General features: G+C 45.4%; 1 protein-coding gene across 1 annotated transcript; it reads right to left on the bottom strand.

Moving 5' to 3' along the window:
* Positions 1-928: 928 nt before the first annotated feature.
* On the bottom strand, positions 929-4,763 carry MED9 (mediator complex subunit 9). Its single transcript, XM_070954945.1, has 2 exons — positions 4,383-4,763; positions 929-2,583 (listed from the first exon to the last, which is right to left on the bottom strand). The coding sequence occupies exons 1-2, from the start codon at positions 4,667-4,669 to the stop codon at positions 2,367-2,369; spliced, it is 504 nt and encodes a 167-aa protein (XP_070811046.1). The 5' UTR covers positions 4,670-4,763; the 3' UTR covers positions 929-2,366.
* Between the last annotated feature and the right edge of the window lie 15,853 nt (positions 4,764-20,616).

Genomic DNA, 20,616 nt, shown 5'->3' with positions numbered 1-20,616 from the left:
GTGCCCAGTGGAAATTTCCCAGTCATTGCAAAGTCAACATGGCTGCCCTCTCTGTCAGGGAGCTTTAAACGTACCAAAGGTGAATGGCAGGAATCCAGACCTCACTGACCCCGTCAATGTGCTCAGCCCAACCCTTCCCATAATCGCCTTTATCGCTTTTTCTACTCCTGGTCTGGAGTAGAAAAGAACAATAAACTTTCATCTCACGAGATGCTGGGAGGAGGCCAAGATGCTGGATTCACACACCTGAAGTTGGGCAAGCAGCAGCTCCAGAGACGCAACCTTTGGCCTCTCTCAAGAATTTCTTTTCGAGGGAAGTTGCAAAGATTCCCCTCCAGAGTGGCTTTGGATAGTGAGATGGGAAAGAAAGAAAGAAAGAAAGAAAGAAAGAAAGAAAGAAAGAAAGAAAGAAAGAAAGAAAGAAAGAAAGAAAGAAAGAAAGAAAGAAAGAGGGAGGGAGGGAGGGAGGGAGGGAGGGAGGGAGGGAGGGAGGGAGGGAGGGAGGAAGGAAGGAAGGAAGGAAAGACAAGTGGAAATACTATTTTTTCCTTGTTATTTCTCAAGAAAAGTCAACATTTTGGGTCAGGCTGTGCCACACTCAGGGTCAGCCTACCTGAAGGCTTACGTATCCTGAAAACAGTCTGTTCTGTGCCCTGCTTACAATGGGTGATGCTCCAGGAAGGAAAAGAAAGGAAGGAACGAAGGAGGGAGGGGAGGGGGAGGGGAGGGGAGGAATTCCTTGGCTAGGATGTGGGGAAAATTTAAGATGGATGGACTTCAGTTCCCAAATTGCTGGCTGGAGAATCCTGGGAGTAGAAGTTCACCCATTTTAAAGCCCCCAAGTTTCAAAAAAACGGCGCCCGAACTGCATTCAATTCTTTGAAACTGCAAGTGATTTTATTATTGACTTTCACAGACTAGAAATAACTTTAATTACAGAAGCCATAACGTCACTCAGTGTCGCTTTAATTAATAATAACCGTCCTAAGGTACCAGGAAGGTGGGGGCGGGGAATCAACATTCTTACACATAACAAAGAAAGAAGAAAAACAAAGGTGAAAAAAATAACATGATTTTAAAAAAAAAACAACGAACATGGTTAAGGATCAGGATTGAAAGAATGGAGAGCAAGAAGCTTAAGATAACACCGGCTCAGCCTTAAACAGCCAAGAGATCAGATTTCTATCTTTTCATCCTATCAAAGTTGAGACGATGCAGTGATTTTGTGATAAAAACACACAAACACATCCACGCCGCATGCTTAAATAGAGCTATTTTTGAAGCGAAAAGGCTACACAGCTGGCAAACCTGACAAAGAAGGACATAAGTAAAATAAAACAAGACTGTTGAGACATGACAAGCCACGTCAGCGGGGTGAGGGGTGAGGCAACCCCAGAATATTAATATAATCCACCATCATCTCTCTCTCTGCCCCCACCCCAAATTTTGTTTAGCAAAGCTGTTAAGGAAGCAAGGAGTGTTTGCTGCTCCCAAAAAGTAACCTAAAAATAATCGTAACGACATTCACACATGGATAAATGAAGACTTTCTCCGTCAATGACACTTTCCATGGAAATGGATGATTGACATCATATAAGTTTAATAAAATTTAGACATAAGTCATGTGGGTTTTTTTTTAAAAAGTTGATGAAGATTTTAAACGTTACTTCCATTTTCTCCCTTGCTGCTTCGCGGCGTAAGAAAAATTATTTCCTGGGGGGCTAAAAAACGGGATTCAAAGACTGTCCCTCCCACTGAGCAAAGTGGTCCCTTCCCCTTTAAAAATTCGGAAGACACGAAGACCGGGTGGCACAGTTCCACCTGGAGCATACCACTTCATCCCGCGGAGGGGAGAGGTGTCGAACAGGAGGCTGAAGGGGTGAAAAGAGTAACTAGGAAGACAAGGAAACAAAACCACAATAAATCAACTCATTAGCAAGTAGAAAGCTAAACCTGAAAATTCATCCCCGATTTTGGGATTTTCTTGCTTTTAATTCAAGGAATAGGCAAAGTGAAACCTCCTTTCTGATGAAGTGGTACACTCTCACATAGCTTTACAATCCAGTTGCAGAAACCGGTCCACAGACATCACCCCCTCCCACCAGATAAAAGTGAGTTTTGCACAATCACATCCTTTTGCGCTCACAAATTGCACACCAGAATGTCCACGATGTTCGGTTTCAAGCCTGCGCTGCCCCTTCTATTTCAAACGTGGTCCCTTTAAGAGGTGTGGACTTCAACTCCCAGAATTCCCCAGCCCCGGTCAGAATTCTGGGAGTTGGAAGTCCATGCCTTTTAAAGGGCCCACGTCTGGTAAACGCCGCTTCAGAGCAACTGTCCTGTTTGCAGAGCAAACAGTATCTCCTTTACTCCTTAGGGATTTCAAACATGCACAGAGTTTTATATTTCTGCAGGAGTTTGTTCTTGGTTTTCACTTGTTCTCGGAGATTCTGCAGCTGCTGTTGCTGCTGTTCAGGGCTCAGGCTGATACCTTGCATGCTTTTGATCAGCTTGTGGGTCTCCACAAATTTAGTCCTCAGCTCGTTCAGCAATTGGTGGACCTCCTGGCTGTCTTTATTCATGCTAAAACAAAGAAATGGGAAGCAGAATTTAAAATATATTAAAATAAATTCCTTCGGCTAACCGCCATTATTTATATACAAGCAAGGAAGGGCCAGGGAACCGTGCCAAGCTCCGATCTTTTGAAAATAATATTTTAAGTAATGATTTTTAAAATGTCTTTTATGATTTATGAAGCGAGTTCTTGGCTGCACACTTATATTTTTTTTTTAACAAAAATCCTCTATTTAGCATCCTGGATTTTAATTCTCTTTTCCTTTCTTTCCCTTTCATTCTGTGCAAGTCACTTTGAACAGGACTTCATTTCTTTATTAATTATTCATTTATTAAACTGGTTGGCTGCCCATCTTGCTGCAAGGCAAATTTGCTGCTCTCTTGAGTATAACTTTCATCAAAAAATCCCAATTTTAATCGTTTCCCAAATGGGAAGGTTTAGAAACCCCCCCTGCCTGCCAAAAATACCCGTTCTCTGAATCAAGGCAGCCCATTATTCCTACTCCACCCTCCCCTCCACATCTCTGTGTTGGTGGCCCAAGAAATCACAGAGGGATGGGCGGTTAGGAAGTATGAAATATAAATAAATAAACAAACCTTGGGGAGGAAGGCACAGAGAAAGAGAAAGAGAGTGCAAGAGTTACTAACTGCAGAAATAAATCTCGTGTTTTTGAAAACAAAGAGAATTGTGTCCCTATACTAAAAGCAACTCCCACGTCGTTGTTGGAAGAAAGCATTATAGTTGGGACTTTCCATTAGCAGCTGGCTGGCAACCAAAGGTTGGAGACTAAATAGGCTTTTGCAAAACAGGTAGGAAAAAAAACCAAAAATATTTATTCTGTGCCTCTTGGGAAGGAACAGCCCAAAAAGATTCCTTTTTGCAAGGCCAGGTGCGAAGATCCAGATTTAGAAAACTCAGAATAACATTATTGTCACTTTGAATGTAGACATTGAAATGAAATTCCGTTGCATGCAGCTCTCGAAGGATCACCTCCTCCAATATACACTACATAAACATGACTAAATAAATAAATAAACATGCATATACCCACATGTATTATATATTATTCTAAAGTTATTCTAAGCCCAGACAGGCCTTCTCCGAAGGGCCCCTCCTCATCCAGAGGTGCAATTGCTCTCCCCACCCACCAGCATTTAGGAAGGATATCAAAGACCCATCCTCTCTTTGGATAATGGAGGTCTTCCGTGGAACGCGTCCATCTTATTATTTAGGCCTTGTGTTAATCAGTTCTGATTTACAGCTTGGGTTGTTTTTTGGATAGCGAGATGTTCTGCATCCGGTTGGCTCAGCCTGGTCCACAGCTGCCTTGCTCGACCTCAGCCACTTGAAGATGGGTGGACTTCAACTCCCAGAATTCCCCAGCCAGCATGGGTAGCGTGTACAGAGGGCATATAAATACATTATTATAAATATACTAATAAAAGCAATAAAGGATGGAGAGGGAAAGATTGGGCAAGCTCGGGCTAAGTCTAGCTCTGAACTCCCCTTCTTCCCTCTCCAGAAGCCTCTAGTTGCCCAGATGTGGCGGGAACCGAGCCCCTCCAGCTGTGCACCAGGAGGCTCTCCACAGCTGGGCCAGAGATGCCAAATTTGAGGAGCACCAGATTCAGATCCTGAACAGGGTAGAGATCTGACCTGGGGGAAAAAGCGCCAATCTTGCTGGAGATCCTCATCTCAAATTTGACAGGGGGGGGGGGGGCTGTTGGGAGATTCCCCAGCCTGGAAACTCATCCCTTCCCTCCAAGGTAGACTGCCCCTGTCCCCGGAGGCTCGGCGGGGCATTTACCATTTGATAATGTCGCGCACCAGGGGCAGGAACGAATAGTCCTCCAGGCCCGGGCCGGGCGGGGCGGCGGGGGGCGCGGGCTGCGCTTGGGGCGGCAGGAACTTGGGCTCGGGCGCCGCGCAGGGTTGGGGCGCGGGGAGCGGCGCGGGGGCCGTGGGCAGCGGCTCTCCGGGGCCCTGGGGGTTCCCCGCCGGTTGGGCTCCGCCGGGGGGCGGCTGGGGCGGCGGGCCGGGGTCTTCCAGGGCTGCCCGCGGACCTCCGGGCGCCGCGGCTCCCGGCGTGGCCATGCGCTTTGGGCCGGCTCGGCTCCGGGCGCCTTTGCGCTTGGCGAGGTGCGCCCGGCGGGGAGGGGGAGCCGCTTTGCGCTCGCTCCGGAGAGGATCGCCCTGCGCTGGAGGCTCGGCCCGGCCCCCTCCCCTCCTCCCCTCCCCCACGTCGCAGCAAATGCACGCCAGGCGCGTTGCAAGAGTGCAAGGCTGCACCGCCTCCGCGGCCCTTTTGCACGTCAGCCCGTTGCAGCTCCTCCTCCGGCTCCGCTGCGCCGCCTTTGCTGCAGCGGCCGGATTGGGAGCTCTCCAACTGCCCCTTTCTTTCTTTTCCTTCCTTTCCTGCCTCTTTCCTTTGCCTTCTTTTCCTCCTCCTCCTCCTCCTCCCATCCTTTAAGTCCCCAGGTAAAGATTTAACTGCGAAATGTTGTGTGAGCCTAAACTTAAGGAGAAGATTTCACCCTTCCAGAGAAGACAACTGATTGTCGTGAACCACAGCGTGATGATCCCTGGAAATCTTTTTAATGAATCATAAAAATGATTTATTGGAACAGGGGATACATTTACCTCCCACAAAAAGCCTAATTACTTCCCCAACAAAAGAAAACAGAAATAACACCCCATTTCTTGTAGGTCAGATTGTAATTCATCAGTTCATAGAAAGATGACTCGCAGGAAAAGCTGCTTCCCAATTTGTTTTAAGTAAATATTAATAAACAGGTGCTATTTATATCTAAACCGAAACTCTGGGATGAGTGTCTGAGCTTGGTGGATGCTACTAAAAATAACTAATATAATCAACAGCTGATTTCCAGGAAAGAAAAAAAGAAAAGAAAAAAAGAGAGAGAGAGAGAGGGAGAGAGAGAAAGAAAGAGAAAGAAAGAAAGAAAGAAGGGAAAGAAAGAAAAAAGAAAGAGAAAGAGAAAGAAAGAAAGGAAAGAAAGAAAGAAAGAAAAGAAAGAAAGAAAAAGAAAAAGAAAGAAGAAAAGAAAGAAGGAAGAAAGAAAGAAAGAAAGAAAGAAGAAAGAAAGAAAGAAAGAAAGAAAGAAAGAAAGAAAGAAAGAAAGAAAGAAAGAAGAAAGAAAAAGAAAGAAAGAAAGAAGCAGCAACAGCAGGGCCTTGGAACAGCTGAGGTGGGAGTTTGCTGAAGGCAATGGGCCCCTTTTCTGAAGCTTTCCTCTAAGATCGCCTTCCCCAAGCCCTGTTTGAGATATCGCACGCTATAACAAGATGTGGTAGCCTGAGAGGGCTGATCTGGGCTTCCGTCCACTCACCCCACTTCTGGGGGAAGCATCCTGGATCTTCTACACCAGGACTCTCCAAACCTGGCAACTTTTTAAAGATTTATGTATTTCAATTCCTAGAATTCCTTGGACAGCCATGTGGAAGTCCACTCGTCTTAAAGTTGGCAAGTTTGACAAATGTTGCTTTACGGGAACATCGTTTCCAATTGTCCACAAGGGTGGACCTCTTCATCCTTTAGTTCCTTAGCCAATTCTGGCTGTTTCCCCTCTCCCCAATAGTTATAATGCCACATGTGTGCTAATAGGGAAGGTGAGAAGGGTGGACCAAAATGGGCTAAAGCGGGGTCTCCAACCTTGCTCTGGGAGTTGAAGTCCACAAGTCTTAAAGTGGCCAAGGTTGGAGACCCCTGGGCTAAAGGATGAAGAGGTCCACCCTTGTGGACTATTGGAAACTATGTTCCCTTAAAGCAACATTTGTCAAACTTGCCAACTTTAAGACAAGTGGACTATCTGGGGAATTCTGGGAGTTGAAGTCCACGAGGCTTAGAGTTGCCCCATTTGGGGACCCCTCTTCTGCTCCAAACAGGCTGCTAATGTATCGGGCTTTCTGAACATGCTCAGGAATTGAGTCGCCCAAAGCTGATTTTCCCAACTGCAGAACCCGGAGAGGCAGCCTTGACTGCAGTCCAACTTTGCTCTGCCGTGGGAACCCCTTGAGATAAGGCCTCCAGACTGCCTTGCGATCCCTCTGCAAATTTAAACGGCCTTTGGGGGAAGAGGTGAAGGCACCCGGAGGGGGAGAGATGGAGAGACCCTGCAGATCCAAAGGTTAATAAGGCCAGGGAGCAGACAGGGCAGAGCAAAAATAAAACAAAATCCAGCTTTTGGGGATCCTGGCAAGCTCACTACTTACACAAACGAATCCCTCAGGCTGCTGTAACTTCAAACAGCGATGAAACAAACCGTCGTAAGTCAAGGACTATCTCTAAGCTTATTGGAAAAACCCAAATTGGCCACAGTCATCGTGCTAAGCCAAACCCAAACACACATCATGAGGTTTTAGCCTAGCCAAGCAATTATTTTAGCTTTATTTTGCCCCCCGAGGCTGGGCTTCTTTTGCGCTTGTGTGTTTAGGCAACAATAGGTGTTTAGGCAACAACAGCTTTTCAGTTAGACGTGGAGGAGGGGAGGGAGGTTTATTCAACCGTATTAGAAATAAAAACGGTTAATTGCCACACTTCTGCAGCATTCAAAGGTCTTGTCTTTCGCCCTACTTCAAGCCCAGAGGTGTTTTCCTTTGTGTTCCTAGCAGATGGGCAACGGAGCCTTTAAAAAGTGTGACTGTTTTTTCACCAGATGTCCTTCCAGATGCTGGAAGAAAAGTGATCTAATGCATTCAATTAACCGGGAAGCCTTCGCGTTCAGACAGTGGAAGAGTAAAAAAATCAGAATCCACCTTTTAACTAATTATATTTCCCAGCTGCAGTAAAATAAGCGAAGGCCCAGGTTGTTCTTTTTTTAATGTCTCTTCCCTGAATGCTTCTTTAGCAAGCTGGTTCATCACCAACGAATCTGATAACTGGCAATTCTCAACGTTTATTGCTGGTTTGCTGAATAGCTGGATAACTTAACAGTGGTGTTTTTCAAACTTGTTTATTTATTTTATTTATTTGTCAAATACATATAAGATAACAGATATAAGTATAAACATGATTATGAATACAGGATAAGGATACGAGTCAATGGGGACAGTAGGACAGGGACGGTAGGCACGCTGGTGCGCTTATGCATGCCCCCTTTACGGACCTCTTAGGAATGGGGTGAGGACCACGGTAGACAGTCTAAGGTTAAAGTTTTGGGGGTTTGAGGATGTAACCACAGAGTCAGGTAGTGCATTCCAGGCATTGACCACTCTGTTACTGAAGTCGTATTTCTTGCAATCAAGTTTGGTGCGGTTTACCTTGAGTTTGTATCTATTGTGTGCTCGTGTATTATTGTGGTTGCAGCTGAAGTAGTCATTGACAGGTAGGACGTTGTAGCAGATATTTTGTGTACTACACTTAGGTCAGACCGTAGGCGGCATAGTTCTAAGTTGTCTAATTTCAAGCCTGGTGGCATAAGATATTCTGTTGTGAGTAGAGGAGTAGAGGACTCTTCTTGTGAAATATCTCTGGACTCGTTCAATGATATTAATGTCCAATATACAGTGCAGGCTCCAGGCAGATGAGTTGTATTCGAGAATTGGTCTAGCAAAGGTTTTGTATGCCCTAATTTGCAGTACAATATTACCGGAAATGCCATAAGATTTGAGTTTTAAAAGTAGTTTGTCATGTACCACTGAATCAAAGGCTTTGCAGAAGTCTATGTAAATTGCATCTATTACTTTACCCTGGTCGAGTTGTGTAGTCCATATGTTTTTGCAGTGTAAGAGTTGCAGATTACTTGGCAAAGAAAGGTAGGTGGCCTTGCCTCCTGACGTTGTGGGTGCTACAACACTAGAAGTTTTAAAGAAGAGATTGGACCACAGTTTATCTGAAGGGGTATAGGGTTTTCTACTTGAGCAGGGGGCTGGACTAGAAGACCTCCAGGGTCCCTTCCAATTCTTTTATTCTGACTTCAACTCCTAGAATTCCCTAGCCGGCAAACTCAAATTCAGAGACCTGTTTCTTTTATCAAGTGTCCAAACTAATCACTAGTTGGATCAATTTTTTTGGCTCTTAGAACCAGTTCCCTCCTATGCTCACTAACCCCACAGCATGGTGGGGTCTGAAGTCCCCTATTGTTGCTGATCTGTCAATCACTGACGCTTTCTCCTGCTACGGTGCCCATAGCTCAAATTTACAATCCAGCCACTCGGTCAATAAAGCATCTTTTCCTCCGCAAAGGTGATTTGTGATAATTTTGCAGGAAGCAGATTTGGCACTAACTTTGAAAAAACAACAAAAATGAACCACAAGGGATTAATAATGATGAGGGCCATAAAATCATTTGTGGCTTTCAAAGTTGAAAGTTGGATTCCTGCATTTTCATCCAAATGCATCTGGAGATTGTCAGTCATCCAGGTCATGATTGTCCCAAAGGTATTTTTCCAAAAGGCAGGTGGCCTTTCTTCTTCTTGTTTTCCTTGAAAATGTTTTGCTTCTCATCCAAGAAGCTCCTTCAGTTCTTCCATTTCCCCTAAACCTCCTTCCCCATTAGAAAGTCACGTCTTTAACTGGACTTAAATGTGCGGCCCTTCCATTCCACTGAACTGGACCGATGGCCTGGATTCCCACATCTTTTCCAACAGCGCTTCTTCAGAAATAAATTAATCTAGCGGGTTAATTGCCCTTCGCCCCTCTTTCGTCCGTCCGCCTGGGAAAATGCGGTTGTGTTTTGATTTTTTCGTTGAGATCCTAGCAACATGTTTTCACTGCTTCCACTGTTGACATGTCTGCTTCTCTTAAACACAAAGATTTGGCGTTGGGCCATCAACTCCCTGCCCTCTTGGAAAAGTGCAAAGCTGTTTAAAAATCCTGATTTCTAAATATTTTCCTTTTTTTTTTAAAGGAGCGGGTTGCTAGCTCTGGTGTTTGTGAAGCCAACTGAAACATGGTGTGTTATTCCAGCACAATGCATTTCAGCGGCACCCTTCCTTAGACACAATTCATCTTAAAATTCACAATTCATGACAGGGAGAACGATTAATCAACGGAACTGTTTGCCTCCCGCAGTTGTTTTGCGCTGGAGGTTTTCAAGAAAACATTGGACGACCGTTTGTCTGGATGGTATAAGCAGGCTTAATGAACAAACCACAGTTAAGCAAGTGATGACGGAGCGTAATGTGTAGACTTAGCTAATGCCATGCTGGGTTGTCAGAATAGATATTTTTAGAAAGTTTCTTAAAAAGGGATGAAGAAAGCCATTTTTTTTTTAAAAAAATCAGAGTTCAATGATGGATGAGCTATTTAAAAAGAATAGCCAGCGTGCTGCCCCTTGGCAGTCTTTCTGTTCCAAAGAGAATTAATCATTACCTGTTAATGAAGAAAACATGTTTTGAAATAGGCAGGTCCAACCAAGCTTAGCAAGACCTGCAGTTTGGCTGTCCACCTTTGACTGACATCTCCCCAGAGTAGCCTTTGATCTTCAAGACCCAAACCCTGGTTCTTGGCACCTCCAGATGCTTCTCTTTAAGCTTAGAGAAAAAAGCTGACTGATCCTGGCGAACAGAGCTAACCATCTGAGTTTATTTTAATGCTAAATCCCAGGCTGGATTCTGAGGTCAGCTTGACCAGCCAATGTTCTCTGGTGATCATCCAACACACCTCTGCATGGGAGACTCAGGGCCACAAGATGAGCCTTCTAAGCAGTTCTGAGCAGGGCTGAGTGGGTGAGTGGCTGAGAAGTCTTCAGAAATATGTAGAGGTTGACCCCAGAGTCCCGGGGACCCTTGACTTAGGGGAAGCACTGACCAAATAATTCCACTTTCCCCAGTTCAACTGGGTTATTCACAGAATGTCTTTCTCAGCTGTCTTCCCTTGTGGTTTGTTTCCCCATTAATTCTGCTTTTATTCTTCCTGCTCAGAAATACCTGGCAAGGACGGAAAACAGAGCCCCTCTTTGAAGGAGGTGGAAGGTTTAGAAACATGAAAAATAAATAAATTTAGATGGAGAGGTGATAGATAGATAGATAGATAGATAGATAGATAGATAGATAGATAGATAGATCGATCTTGCCCTAGCTGTCAGGGAGTTCAGCCAATCATGTTTGAGTATTCTTCCCGCTCAAACGACGGACCTGAGGGAAAACTTTCAGGCTGTCAGTATCTAATAAGATGGATGGATGGATGGATGGATGGAAGGAAGGAAGGAAGGAAGGAAGGAAACAGGAAAGAAAAAGAGAAAAAAGAAAAAAAGGAAAAAGAAAGAAAGAAGAAAGAAAGAAAGAAAGAAGGAAGAAAGGAAGTAAAAGAAAGAAAGAGAGAGAAAGAGAGAAAGAAAACTTCCTCTGTATCTTGGGGGTAGGATGGGGAATGCAACACCCTTTGCTTGAGAAAAGACTTGGCAAAATCTAGCAGGGACCTCCCTGGATCAAAAGGCAATTTATTTCATTCTGTTTTCCCCTCTTTAGTATATTTGTGACTTAACAGGTGGCAGCTACGGCCTCCTCCTTAGTCTGAGCTTAGAAGGTAAATAAGATCAGTTTTAGTTAGTCCTGTCCTGAAACTCTGCCATACAACCCCAGGCCTGGAAGTGAGATTGGGAAGTTGAAGAAAACACAGCTTGGAAGTCAACAATGGCCAATTATTTTCCCACTCTTGCCAAGAAGACAGTAGAGAGTCCTCTGTGCAACCGCTGCATTGAAACACGGGCACCCGCAGGGGGTCAGAAGAGCCAAGATGGCCACCACCAAGATGGTGCAGCGGATGCTCTGTGTCAGGGCTGCAATTCGGCTCGCAAAGGCGAGCTACAGATGGGCATCCCTAACCGAATGGATCAGTGTTCTGTGAGATACCTGGCTTGTGGTTCACAGAGCGTCGGACAACGCGAGAGAAGCATGTAAGAGACAAGCTGATGGGAAAAGGGTGCCCCAAAAGGAGTTCAGAATAGGGGAGAAGGTCTATCTTTCCACCAAGTTCTTGCAGTCAAGGCAACCCTGTAAGATGCCAGCCTCCCAAAGTCACTTGCTGGGAATGTCTGTGAGACCAAGAGTCCATTCCCCAAACAAAATGAATGCAGCTGATTGGACTGTAAATAATAACAAATGGGAAGGCCAGGAGGGACAGGAAAAGTTAACTATGCTATTTGTGCGCGAAAATATCAGAACTGGCTGTGCTCCTTCTGTAACCATGTTGGTCTAGTAAATGGGACTCTTGGAGAAAAGAAATGCCCCAGAAGGGTTCATTTACTGCACGAATCAAATGGGACAGTTGACACTTTGCTTGTTTGTTTGTGTGTGTTGCACACACAATCTCCCTGGGTTAAAGTCAACTCAGAGGGTTTTTTTTTTTTGCCCAAATAGATTTACAGGGTGGATTGCCCTGGAATCTGCACAAAAAGCAATAAATTCAGAAAAGGTTTTGTCTCTGCTCTGCCACCCGTCCAATTGGCTCTCCCTGGGGGAGAAGGCTCTGCTGGAATAATGCCACCTCTTAAGGAGGGCGATTGCTCAAGCAAAGCAGAGAAAATATGTCGATCTGGGCTCAGCTGGATGAGCCAAGGGTGAAATTTTACGGCCCCTTCTGGGTAAAGAGCCCGCAGCTCGTTCCGAACCAGCTGGTGGACGTGCTAAAGTTGCCCTTTTAGGGTCCTGGTTGACCCAAGCTGTCACGTCAAGACAAATGGGGTATTTGCAGAGTCCTTCCTTAGAAACTTTCCTCGGAAAGATTTTCCTGGTCATAAAAGCATCTATTTGTGGCTTCCCAAATGAAAACCATCAGGATTAATAGGAACAGAGATGGTTATCTGGAAGCCTTCCATCTCCCTGCAGGCTCCGTGTGGTTTGCTGTTTAACGCTTTCCGTTTAAGGCAGAAACCGGGGGAAGAAAGGCATTTTCTGAATTGTCCTTCGGGACGGTCTGACGCATGGGGAGTTTAATCAGAATAGAGCTGGGGGGGGGACCTTGGAGGTCTTCTAGTCCAACCCCCTGCTCAAGCATATAGCATCTCAGACAGGGGGCTGTCCGGTCTCTTCTTAAAATCCTCCAGGGATGGAGCATCCACAACGCCTGAAGCAGTGGTGAGTTGTCCCCGGTTTGGACCGGTTCTATAGAACCGGTAATAAAACTGGAGGGAGGCTCCGCCCACCGACCCCAAAGTCATCAGAATGCTTCTGTGCATGCGCAGAAGCAACGGTTTGCAACGGGCGCGCAGCTCCGTTGCGAACTGGTAGTAAAGGTAAGTAGAACCCACCCCTGGCCTGAAGGCAAAGTGGTTCCAGTTTGATTTATTCCACAAATGCCCTCGAAACATAGTTCTGATCTTGGGTTTATATATGCAGGTAGTCCTCGACTTAACGACCATTCGTTTAGTGACTGTTAAAAGTTACAATGGCACTGAAACAAAGTAGAATGGAATGGAAGGGAAGGGAAGGGAAGGGAAGGGAAGAGAAGAGAAGAGAAGAGAAGAGAAGAGAAGAGAAGAGAAGAGAAGAGAAGAGAAGAGAAGAGAAGAGAATATAGGAAGAGATGGGAAGGGAAGGGAAGGGAAGGGAAGGGAAGGGAAGGGAAGGGAAGGGAAGGGAAGGGAAGAGAAGAGAAGAGAAGAGAAGAGAAGAGAAGAGAAGAGAAGAGAAGAGAAGAGAAGAGAAGAGAAGAGAAGAGAAGAGAATAGGAGTGGAGAGTGGAGTGGAGTGGAGTGGAGTGGAGTGGAGTAGAGTAGAGTAGAGTAGAGTAGAGTAGAGTAGAGTAGAGTAGAGTAGAGTAGAGTAGAGTAGAGTAGAATAACAGAGTTGGAAGGGACCTTGAAGGTCTTCTAGTCCAACCCCCTGCTTATGATTTAAGATGTTTTCCACACTTATGACCGTAGGCAGCATCCCTGTGTCACATGGTCAGAATTCAGATGCTTGACAATTGGTTCTTACTTATGACGGTTGCAACATCCCGGGGTCACGTGATCCCCTTTTGCGACCTTATGATGAGCAACGTCAATGGGGAATCCAGATCCACTTAACGAGCGTGTTAACGAACTTTACAACTTCAGGGATTCGCTTAACGACGGTGGCAGGAAAGTTCGTAGAATGGGGCAACGTTCACTTAACGAATTGATGTCTTAGCAACATCAATTTTGGGCTCAGTGGTGGTCATAAGCCGAGGACTACCTGTATAAGGAAAGCGGTTGGTCTGCCGGACCTTTGGAGACCTCAAAGCTTTCCTCCCTGCCGGCCTTTACCTCTTGAGCAGGAGAATTGTCTCCCGGCTTGGCCGGAATTGGCTGTTTTCTCTAAATTGTTCTGTACCTGTAGGAAAATTGGGGACAAATGTCCCTTGATGCCAACTCTGGGGGAATGAATCAGCCAAAAAAAAAAAGGGCATTTCTAGCGACGGCTTGTGGTTCTTTTTAACTTTGTCCTTGGCATCTTGAGTCTCCCAGGGCGAAGAATGTGGCTGAGACAGAGCGCAATCCATCAGGTCAAGCTCTCAGGCCTTCCAAGCTGAGATGACGTCTTTCCCGGCCTCTTTGGAAGCTCAGAAAGTGCAGCCGCGGTTCCTCTCCGGCTCGGGCAACCTTTCCGTTCTTGCCAGGAGCATCTGGAGAAGGTGGCATGACAACCGACCCAGGGAGAGGCTGTGTGTTTGCTTCAGCGCTGGATGTATTCGTGGCCCTGTCACAAACTGTTCTTCAGGGGGGCGAGAACAGTTTGTTATAAAGCCAAGGGCCGAAAAGGGAAGGCAATCAAATGCAAGGACATGAGATCAAAGCTGGATCCTAAAAGGGGGAGGGGAAGTCCTGCTGAAAAAGCAAAGCTAAAAAAAACCCCAACCCAACAACAATGCAGGGAGCAATTGCTGCAAGAGCTTAAAAAAAAAAAAGGATGGAAGGCATAAACCAGTTCTGAGATGTTCTTTGAGAAGCTGGATGTGTCTAATTATACCCTTATCCCACGAGGGTAAAAGTAGCTAGGAAAGGAAAGGAAAGGAAAAAGAAAAAAAGAAAAGAAAAGCAGTGAAGAGAAGAAAAGAAAAGAAGAAAAGAGAAAAGAAAAGAAAAGAAAAGAAAAGAAAAGAAAAGAAAAGAAAAGAAAATATTAGAAGAGCAGCCAAACCAACTCCTTGGGTGTAACGTTGGCTGTCGGGACCTTCACACAATGTTGCAAAAAGAAACTAGAAAATGGGAAGCAAACAAATGTGTGAAGTTGTCTTATTTGTCCCGCCACTGTCTCTCTCTTCCTCTTTGCTTTACACAAATGTGTAAACGCAACTGGTTTTGCACCACGCCACTGCTGGTGAGACAAGAGGGGTCATTAGGGTCATTAAACAAATCCAGAAATCCACAAGTCTTAAAGTTGCCAAGTTTGAGAACTAGAACCAGAAGCATACAGGAATGTTCTCAGGAAAACTTCTAAGACATTTGAAACGCCATCATCGGGTTTTAAGGTATGAAGAAATTAAAAAAGGAGGCGGAGCTTCCATTGCATTCAGGCTGCCATCTTGACTTTTCTGACCATACTCGGGGGTCCCTTAGAAGAGGAAATAGAAATAGAATAACAAGGGACCTTGGAGGTCTTCTAGTCCAACCCCCTGCTTAGGCAGGAAACCCTCCACCACTTCAGACAAATGGTTATCCAACATCTTCTTAAAAACTTCCAGTGTTGGAGCATTTGCAACTTCTGGAGGCAAGTTGTTCCACTGATTAATTGTTCTCACTGTCAGGAAATTTCTCCTTAATTCTAAGTTGCTTCTCTCTTTGATTAGTTTCCACCCATTGCTTCTTGTCCTGCCCTCAGGTGCTTTGGAGAATAGCTTGACTCCCTGTCCTCTTTCAAGATTGAGTCCTGGGTTGAGTCCTTTTCCTTTAAAACCTCCTTTCTTTGGGAGAAACTTCCTGGGGGGGAGGGGTTTCTTGCAAACCCAGCTGGAGATGAAGACGGAGGGTCTTCCTCCATCAGGTACCCAGAGACCCCCAACCCTTTTTCTTTCCGTCCTTCTGCCCTGCAAGGCCAGCCGTTCAATTGCATCAAAGCCATGGCCCCCCCGGATGGAAAAACCAAAGCTTCCTCGGTGGGATGGGGGGAAGAGATAATGTCGGCACTGGACAGGACGTAACGAAGATCTTCCATTGTGAAACTGGAAGCCCAGGGCAGCCGCGGGGATTTGACTCGATTAGCCAAAAAGGAAAAAAAAAGAAAAGCACAGGATGAATGAGACGTGGCATAGGAAGGGGAGAACAGGGTGATCTCTGTCTCCCTCGGCTTCTGATCGGAGAGTGGGAGCAGACAATACTTGGAAAACAAGAGGAGGTTTGAAGCCCGTCTGTTCGAGAACAGAAGGGGCCTTCAACGGAACGAGTGTTCCCTTCGGCCCTAATCCCTTTCAGGATACAGTGGAAGGAAACGAGGCAGGGAGCCTTCTTTTGGGGGGAAGGGGGCACAGCAACCATTCCTGTTCTGACCAAGGCTTCCTTAGACAGTATAAAGCACAAACTTAGTCCCGGCAAACTTCTTTAATTCAGACGGCTGTGAATTATTGTCATTCCCAGTCAAAAGTCTTATCAAACAGTCTTGCAGGGGAGTGTTCACAATGTTTCTTTTCTTGGATTTATCCATGGTTGGCCTAACTGGGGGTTGAAAAGCTCAATCAATCGCGTGCCGGAAGGTGTCGCACATTGCCGGTTGTGACGCATATTTTGAGTGACAGGGAGCCTCAGCAGAGGGGTGAAAGAGCCACATGCGGCTCCAGAGCTGCAGGTTGATGACCCCTGACCTAGATTGTTGGGGGCAAAATGCTGACTCTGTAAAACCCCTTAGAGAGGGGTTGTACAGCACTGTGAAGCGATATGTAAGCCCAAATGCTATTGCTCTCTTTGGCATTTTGGCCCTCTCTGGCTTAGAAATGATGAAAACTTTCTACTTTGGAACTGAGAGGACTTTCCGAGTCTGAGGACATGAGAACTTTGGCCCTTCTGAAGTCCTCCTGGTTGAAAGCCAGACACGTGGGCTCTCATCCTGACTCAAGGAAGGGAGGTGAGGCGGGCATTATCATGCCATCCTCAGCTTGTGGGCATCATTTTTAATCAGTGCAGGGAGATCTTGAACACGAAATCCACAGAGTGGACTTTTACATGCTGGGAGGATGCGAAGAGTCCTACCGAGCCTTGCAGAGAACATGCTGAATCCCACTGGAAAGATATCATGCTTTTTGGTGCATTCTCATGCGCAGCTCCTTGTACATTAGAAGGGGGGAGGGGGTGCGGCTTGTTCAGCTCCATATTGAAAAGCAATTAGTCCATGTTCTCTTTCTGTGATTCAGATCCCTTGGTGCCAGCTCAGCTGCTTCAGGATGGGACAGGGCCTGAGGGCAATTGCTCAGCTTCTCAAGAGCTTTGTTGAAGAAGCGAGGGGTGGGAGTGGAAGGCCCGATCCACACTGCCACTCTTTTAATTCATGCGCAGCATTCTTCCCTGGAGGTCTGGTGCTTGCTTGCTTGCTTTTTTGGTCAGCTCTGAGGAGCAGGAAAGATACGGATTTTGGACTGTTGTGTTGGATGTTCTGAGGTTGGAAAGGAAGAACCTGGAGCTGATTGAATGCAACAGAGGGATGGATTACAATTCGGAATCTGACAGATCCCACACTGGCCCAAGAACGCATCCATATGAGAATATTTTGCAGAGCCCAAGGAACATCTCCTTTTCTTCCTTCCTTCCTTCCATCCATCCATCCATCCAATGCATAGGAGACAATTCTTCACTGCATCACAATAGCTGCTAGTGCACATACCCAACCATTAACAGTTCCAACAACACAACAAGATTATTTTATTGAAATATCTCTGGACACAAACACAAAACTGGCCAAATGTGGGATCCAATTGTCTTCTGTTTTAAAAAACAAAAGAAAACAAAAGAAAAAACAAATGCAAGAAGGAAAATTAAGCAGTGGATGCTTTCTAAATGACCACCGTGTTTTATTCCTCTTACACCAACATAGTCACACTGTTTGGAGTGGACCTAACATGTTACACCCTCTCCTTAATTAAAACTGTGGTGGTTTGAACATGTTTTCCAAAAGAATAGAAAGCCATGTTGGTCATTTCAAGAAAAAGAAAAAAAAAAGAACCCCACAACGTCTGGTGCTCCATCTCCACTTTATTGTCATGCTAGCTTTGGAGAATCAAATTACACAAGTTTGCTTTTGGGGCCCACCAGAGTCCATGATGCCTTTTCACTCCTTATTCTGTAACACACGACCCTTTGTTTTCCAATTTCTCCCAAGAATTGGCTTCCAGAAAGTCTGGCTCGTGCCATCCTCTCTACCCCCGGGTTATCGGAGCTTGGCACCAAAGATGCCTGATCTTTCTGAAGGTCGAAAGCTCTTGCTGGTGGGGATGGAAAAGGCTTGCTGGCAAAGCCCTCCCCCCTGGCCCCCCAGGTCTGAAGGACTCCAAGCGGTGATCATGAAGGAAGATATACCTGCCGAAAGCAGAGAGAGAAGGAACCACGGTGTCACTGGAAAAGAACAGCCAGTACAGGGCCACCAAGAAAAAGAAGCAAAGGAGATAGAACAGGATTCACTTCATGGAGAGATCAGGTGGCTGCAGAAGACCTTGGAGGACACGATGAGCTCAAAGCTCAACTGTGTTTGCAGACACTTTTGTAGGGATTCTGAGGAGGGGAATACAGTGTTATAGTGAGGGTCATTGGTATCCTGAGATGTGAGGCCCAGTTAGCTCTGACAGGAGAGCTCAGAATGAGATCAGCCCATCCAAGGTCTGAGGGAGGAGGAGGAGGAGGAGGGAGGGGGGAGGAAGAGAAGGAGGAGGAGGACGAGAAGGACTATGGGGTCCTTAGTGCTCTTCAAGCTTGATTTTTTGCAGACATTTCATGACCCAACTAGGTAACCTCATTAGTGCTAGAAGAGGGTGGGTTTGTGGAGAGGAGGAGGAGGAGGAGGAGGAGAGGGAGGAGGAAGACGAGGAAGAGGAGGAGAGGGAGGAGGAAGAAGAAGAAGAAGAGAAGGAGAAAGAGGAGAAGGAGAAGGCCAGCAATGTGCTCTGCTGCAGAAAAGATCTCCAGATCCCTGCTCTGTTTCACAGTGTAAAATACTTCAGAGGCTCAGAAGAACCCAACAAGCATCCTTTAAAAAACCGTTCTGGAAATTCAATTTGAACCGACAGAGTGAGGGACATCTTCTGTGCCTGCAGCCTCCTGGCCTCGTCACGGGCATTGCCAAGCATTACACTTACGGTCCATTAGGTTAATGAGATTGTCCCAGCACGAGACCAGAGTCACTTTTAGGAATCGGTACTTTGCCCCCAGATACAATGTGATGATGCAGAACAGACGGTGTGAAGGGCCAAGAAAATTTCGAACCTTGGTCCCAGAGCAGCTCAGGTGACACTTGGCTGTGGATTCTGAAATTTTCCCTTCTGTCAACTCAATGAACCCTAGGCTGGCATCTGTACCCAGCACAAAATACCCCTGGTTTTCAAAAAGCAACTGATTTTGTTGGAAAATTTTTTTAAAAATTAAATCCTACGGGTTCATTTTAGCTATTTTTTGACAGAAAACAAGGCTCCGAACATCAGCATGGCCTGAAATGCAAGATTTTATTAAAACCGCAAACATTATTTGAAGAAGAAGAAGAAAAAACTCTGGGTCTGGAGCTGTTCCTCCCACCCCCTCTTTCTGTGCTCCCAGTTCTTGAAACAGCCTCTGTCTAATGAGAGTAGAGTCTATTCTCAGCTTGGGAAGTAGCTAAAGCAGTGCCTATAATTCAATCTGGGCTCCTATTGCCTAATTTAAATTGCAGAAGAAAAATAAGTGAGGCCTCTTAAATCCATCCAGTTGTTGGATTTTTGTAACACAATAGCAGAAGGATCTAGATGTTCTCTGAGTCATAAATTAATTACAGTTTCTTCTGCAAATCTAGATATTCTCTACAGAATATCCGTATGCTAATTCTGTCATTATTATTTCTGTAATCTTTGTAAATAACTGCTGACGGCAGTTGTTTCATGGAGCGTCCCAAAGTCTAAGAAAACCACAATAAATAAAAGGAAGCTGTTTTCACAATTTTTGGTGGACTTCTGGAAGAAACGTTGATTGCCAAGGTGGCGTTTGATGAAATTTTAAAATGCAATTCTGTATTTTCCAAATACTTTTCCTTTTCCAAAATTTGCAAGCTTCCAACATCTGAAATCTAGATCTAGTTCAAATATTGGTCTCGTGAGCTTTCAATCCTTGCCTTTTTTTTTTCATATCGAAAATGTAGTTCTATTTGCATATTTTGGGGAGTGAAAAGCATCTTTTCTTCCAGAACGAGATTAAATGTCATGCCATGTATCCTATGGCAAAATGTATTTATTTTTCTAGGAAAATCACCCAATCTCAAAGACCATCCAAGTCACGTCAGGATCAGCCCAGCAGAGGAAATATCCAGGTTTATCCCCAGGTGTTTGCAAACAGATTTTGCAAACATTTGTGCAAAATGTTTGTCCCTGACCTCATTTTTTTCAGCAGTGACTTCTTGAGCCGAGTCTGGCTTTGCCTGAATTCCGGTAATTACCGTTTACTTTGCAATCTCTAATACAGGAACGATCAAGATATTTTTGTATTTACAAGGCCAGCAAAGGGGATAAAGTATTGGGCCCATGCCACGTGAATGAAGTCCGCGAGGCGGGAGGAAGTGTGAAGGGGAATGAAATTCTTTTTATAGAGGAGTGTTTTGAAAGGCACGAGAAGGTGTATTGATTCAAAATAATCATCCTCACCTTCCTCCAGTCTTTGGCTGGCTCCCTTGCTGTGTGGTTCTCTGTGGCAGACCGAGCGTTTGGGAAAAGAGATGGATTTGTTAGCACAGGGCGGAGAAGGAGAAGGAGAAGGAGAAGGAGAAGGAGGGGGAGGAGGAGGAGAAGAAGAAGAAGAAGAAGAAGAAGAAGAAGAAGGAGGAGGAGGAGGAGGAGGAGGAGGAGGAGGAGGAGGAGGAGAAGAAGAAGAAGAAGAAGAAGAAGAAGAAGAAGAAGAAGAAGAAGAAGAAGAAGAAGAAGAAGAAGAAGAAGAAGAAGAAGAAGAGGAGGAGGAGGAGGAGGA

The sequence above is a fragment of the Pituophis catenifer genome, unplaced genomic scaffold (assembly GCF_029215685.1).
Source record: "Pituophis catenifer annectens isolate HBS135680 unplaced genomic scaffold, rPitCat1.0.hap2 SCAF_16, whole genome shotgun sequence".
Classification (NCBI taxonomy): domain Eukaryota; kingdom Metazoa; phylum Chordata; class Lepidosauria; order Squamata; family Colubridae; genus Pituophis; species Pituophis catenifer.
The sequence above is the reverse complement of the archived record's forward strand: the minus strand, read 5'-3'. Positions and strand labels throughout refer to the sequence as shown.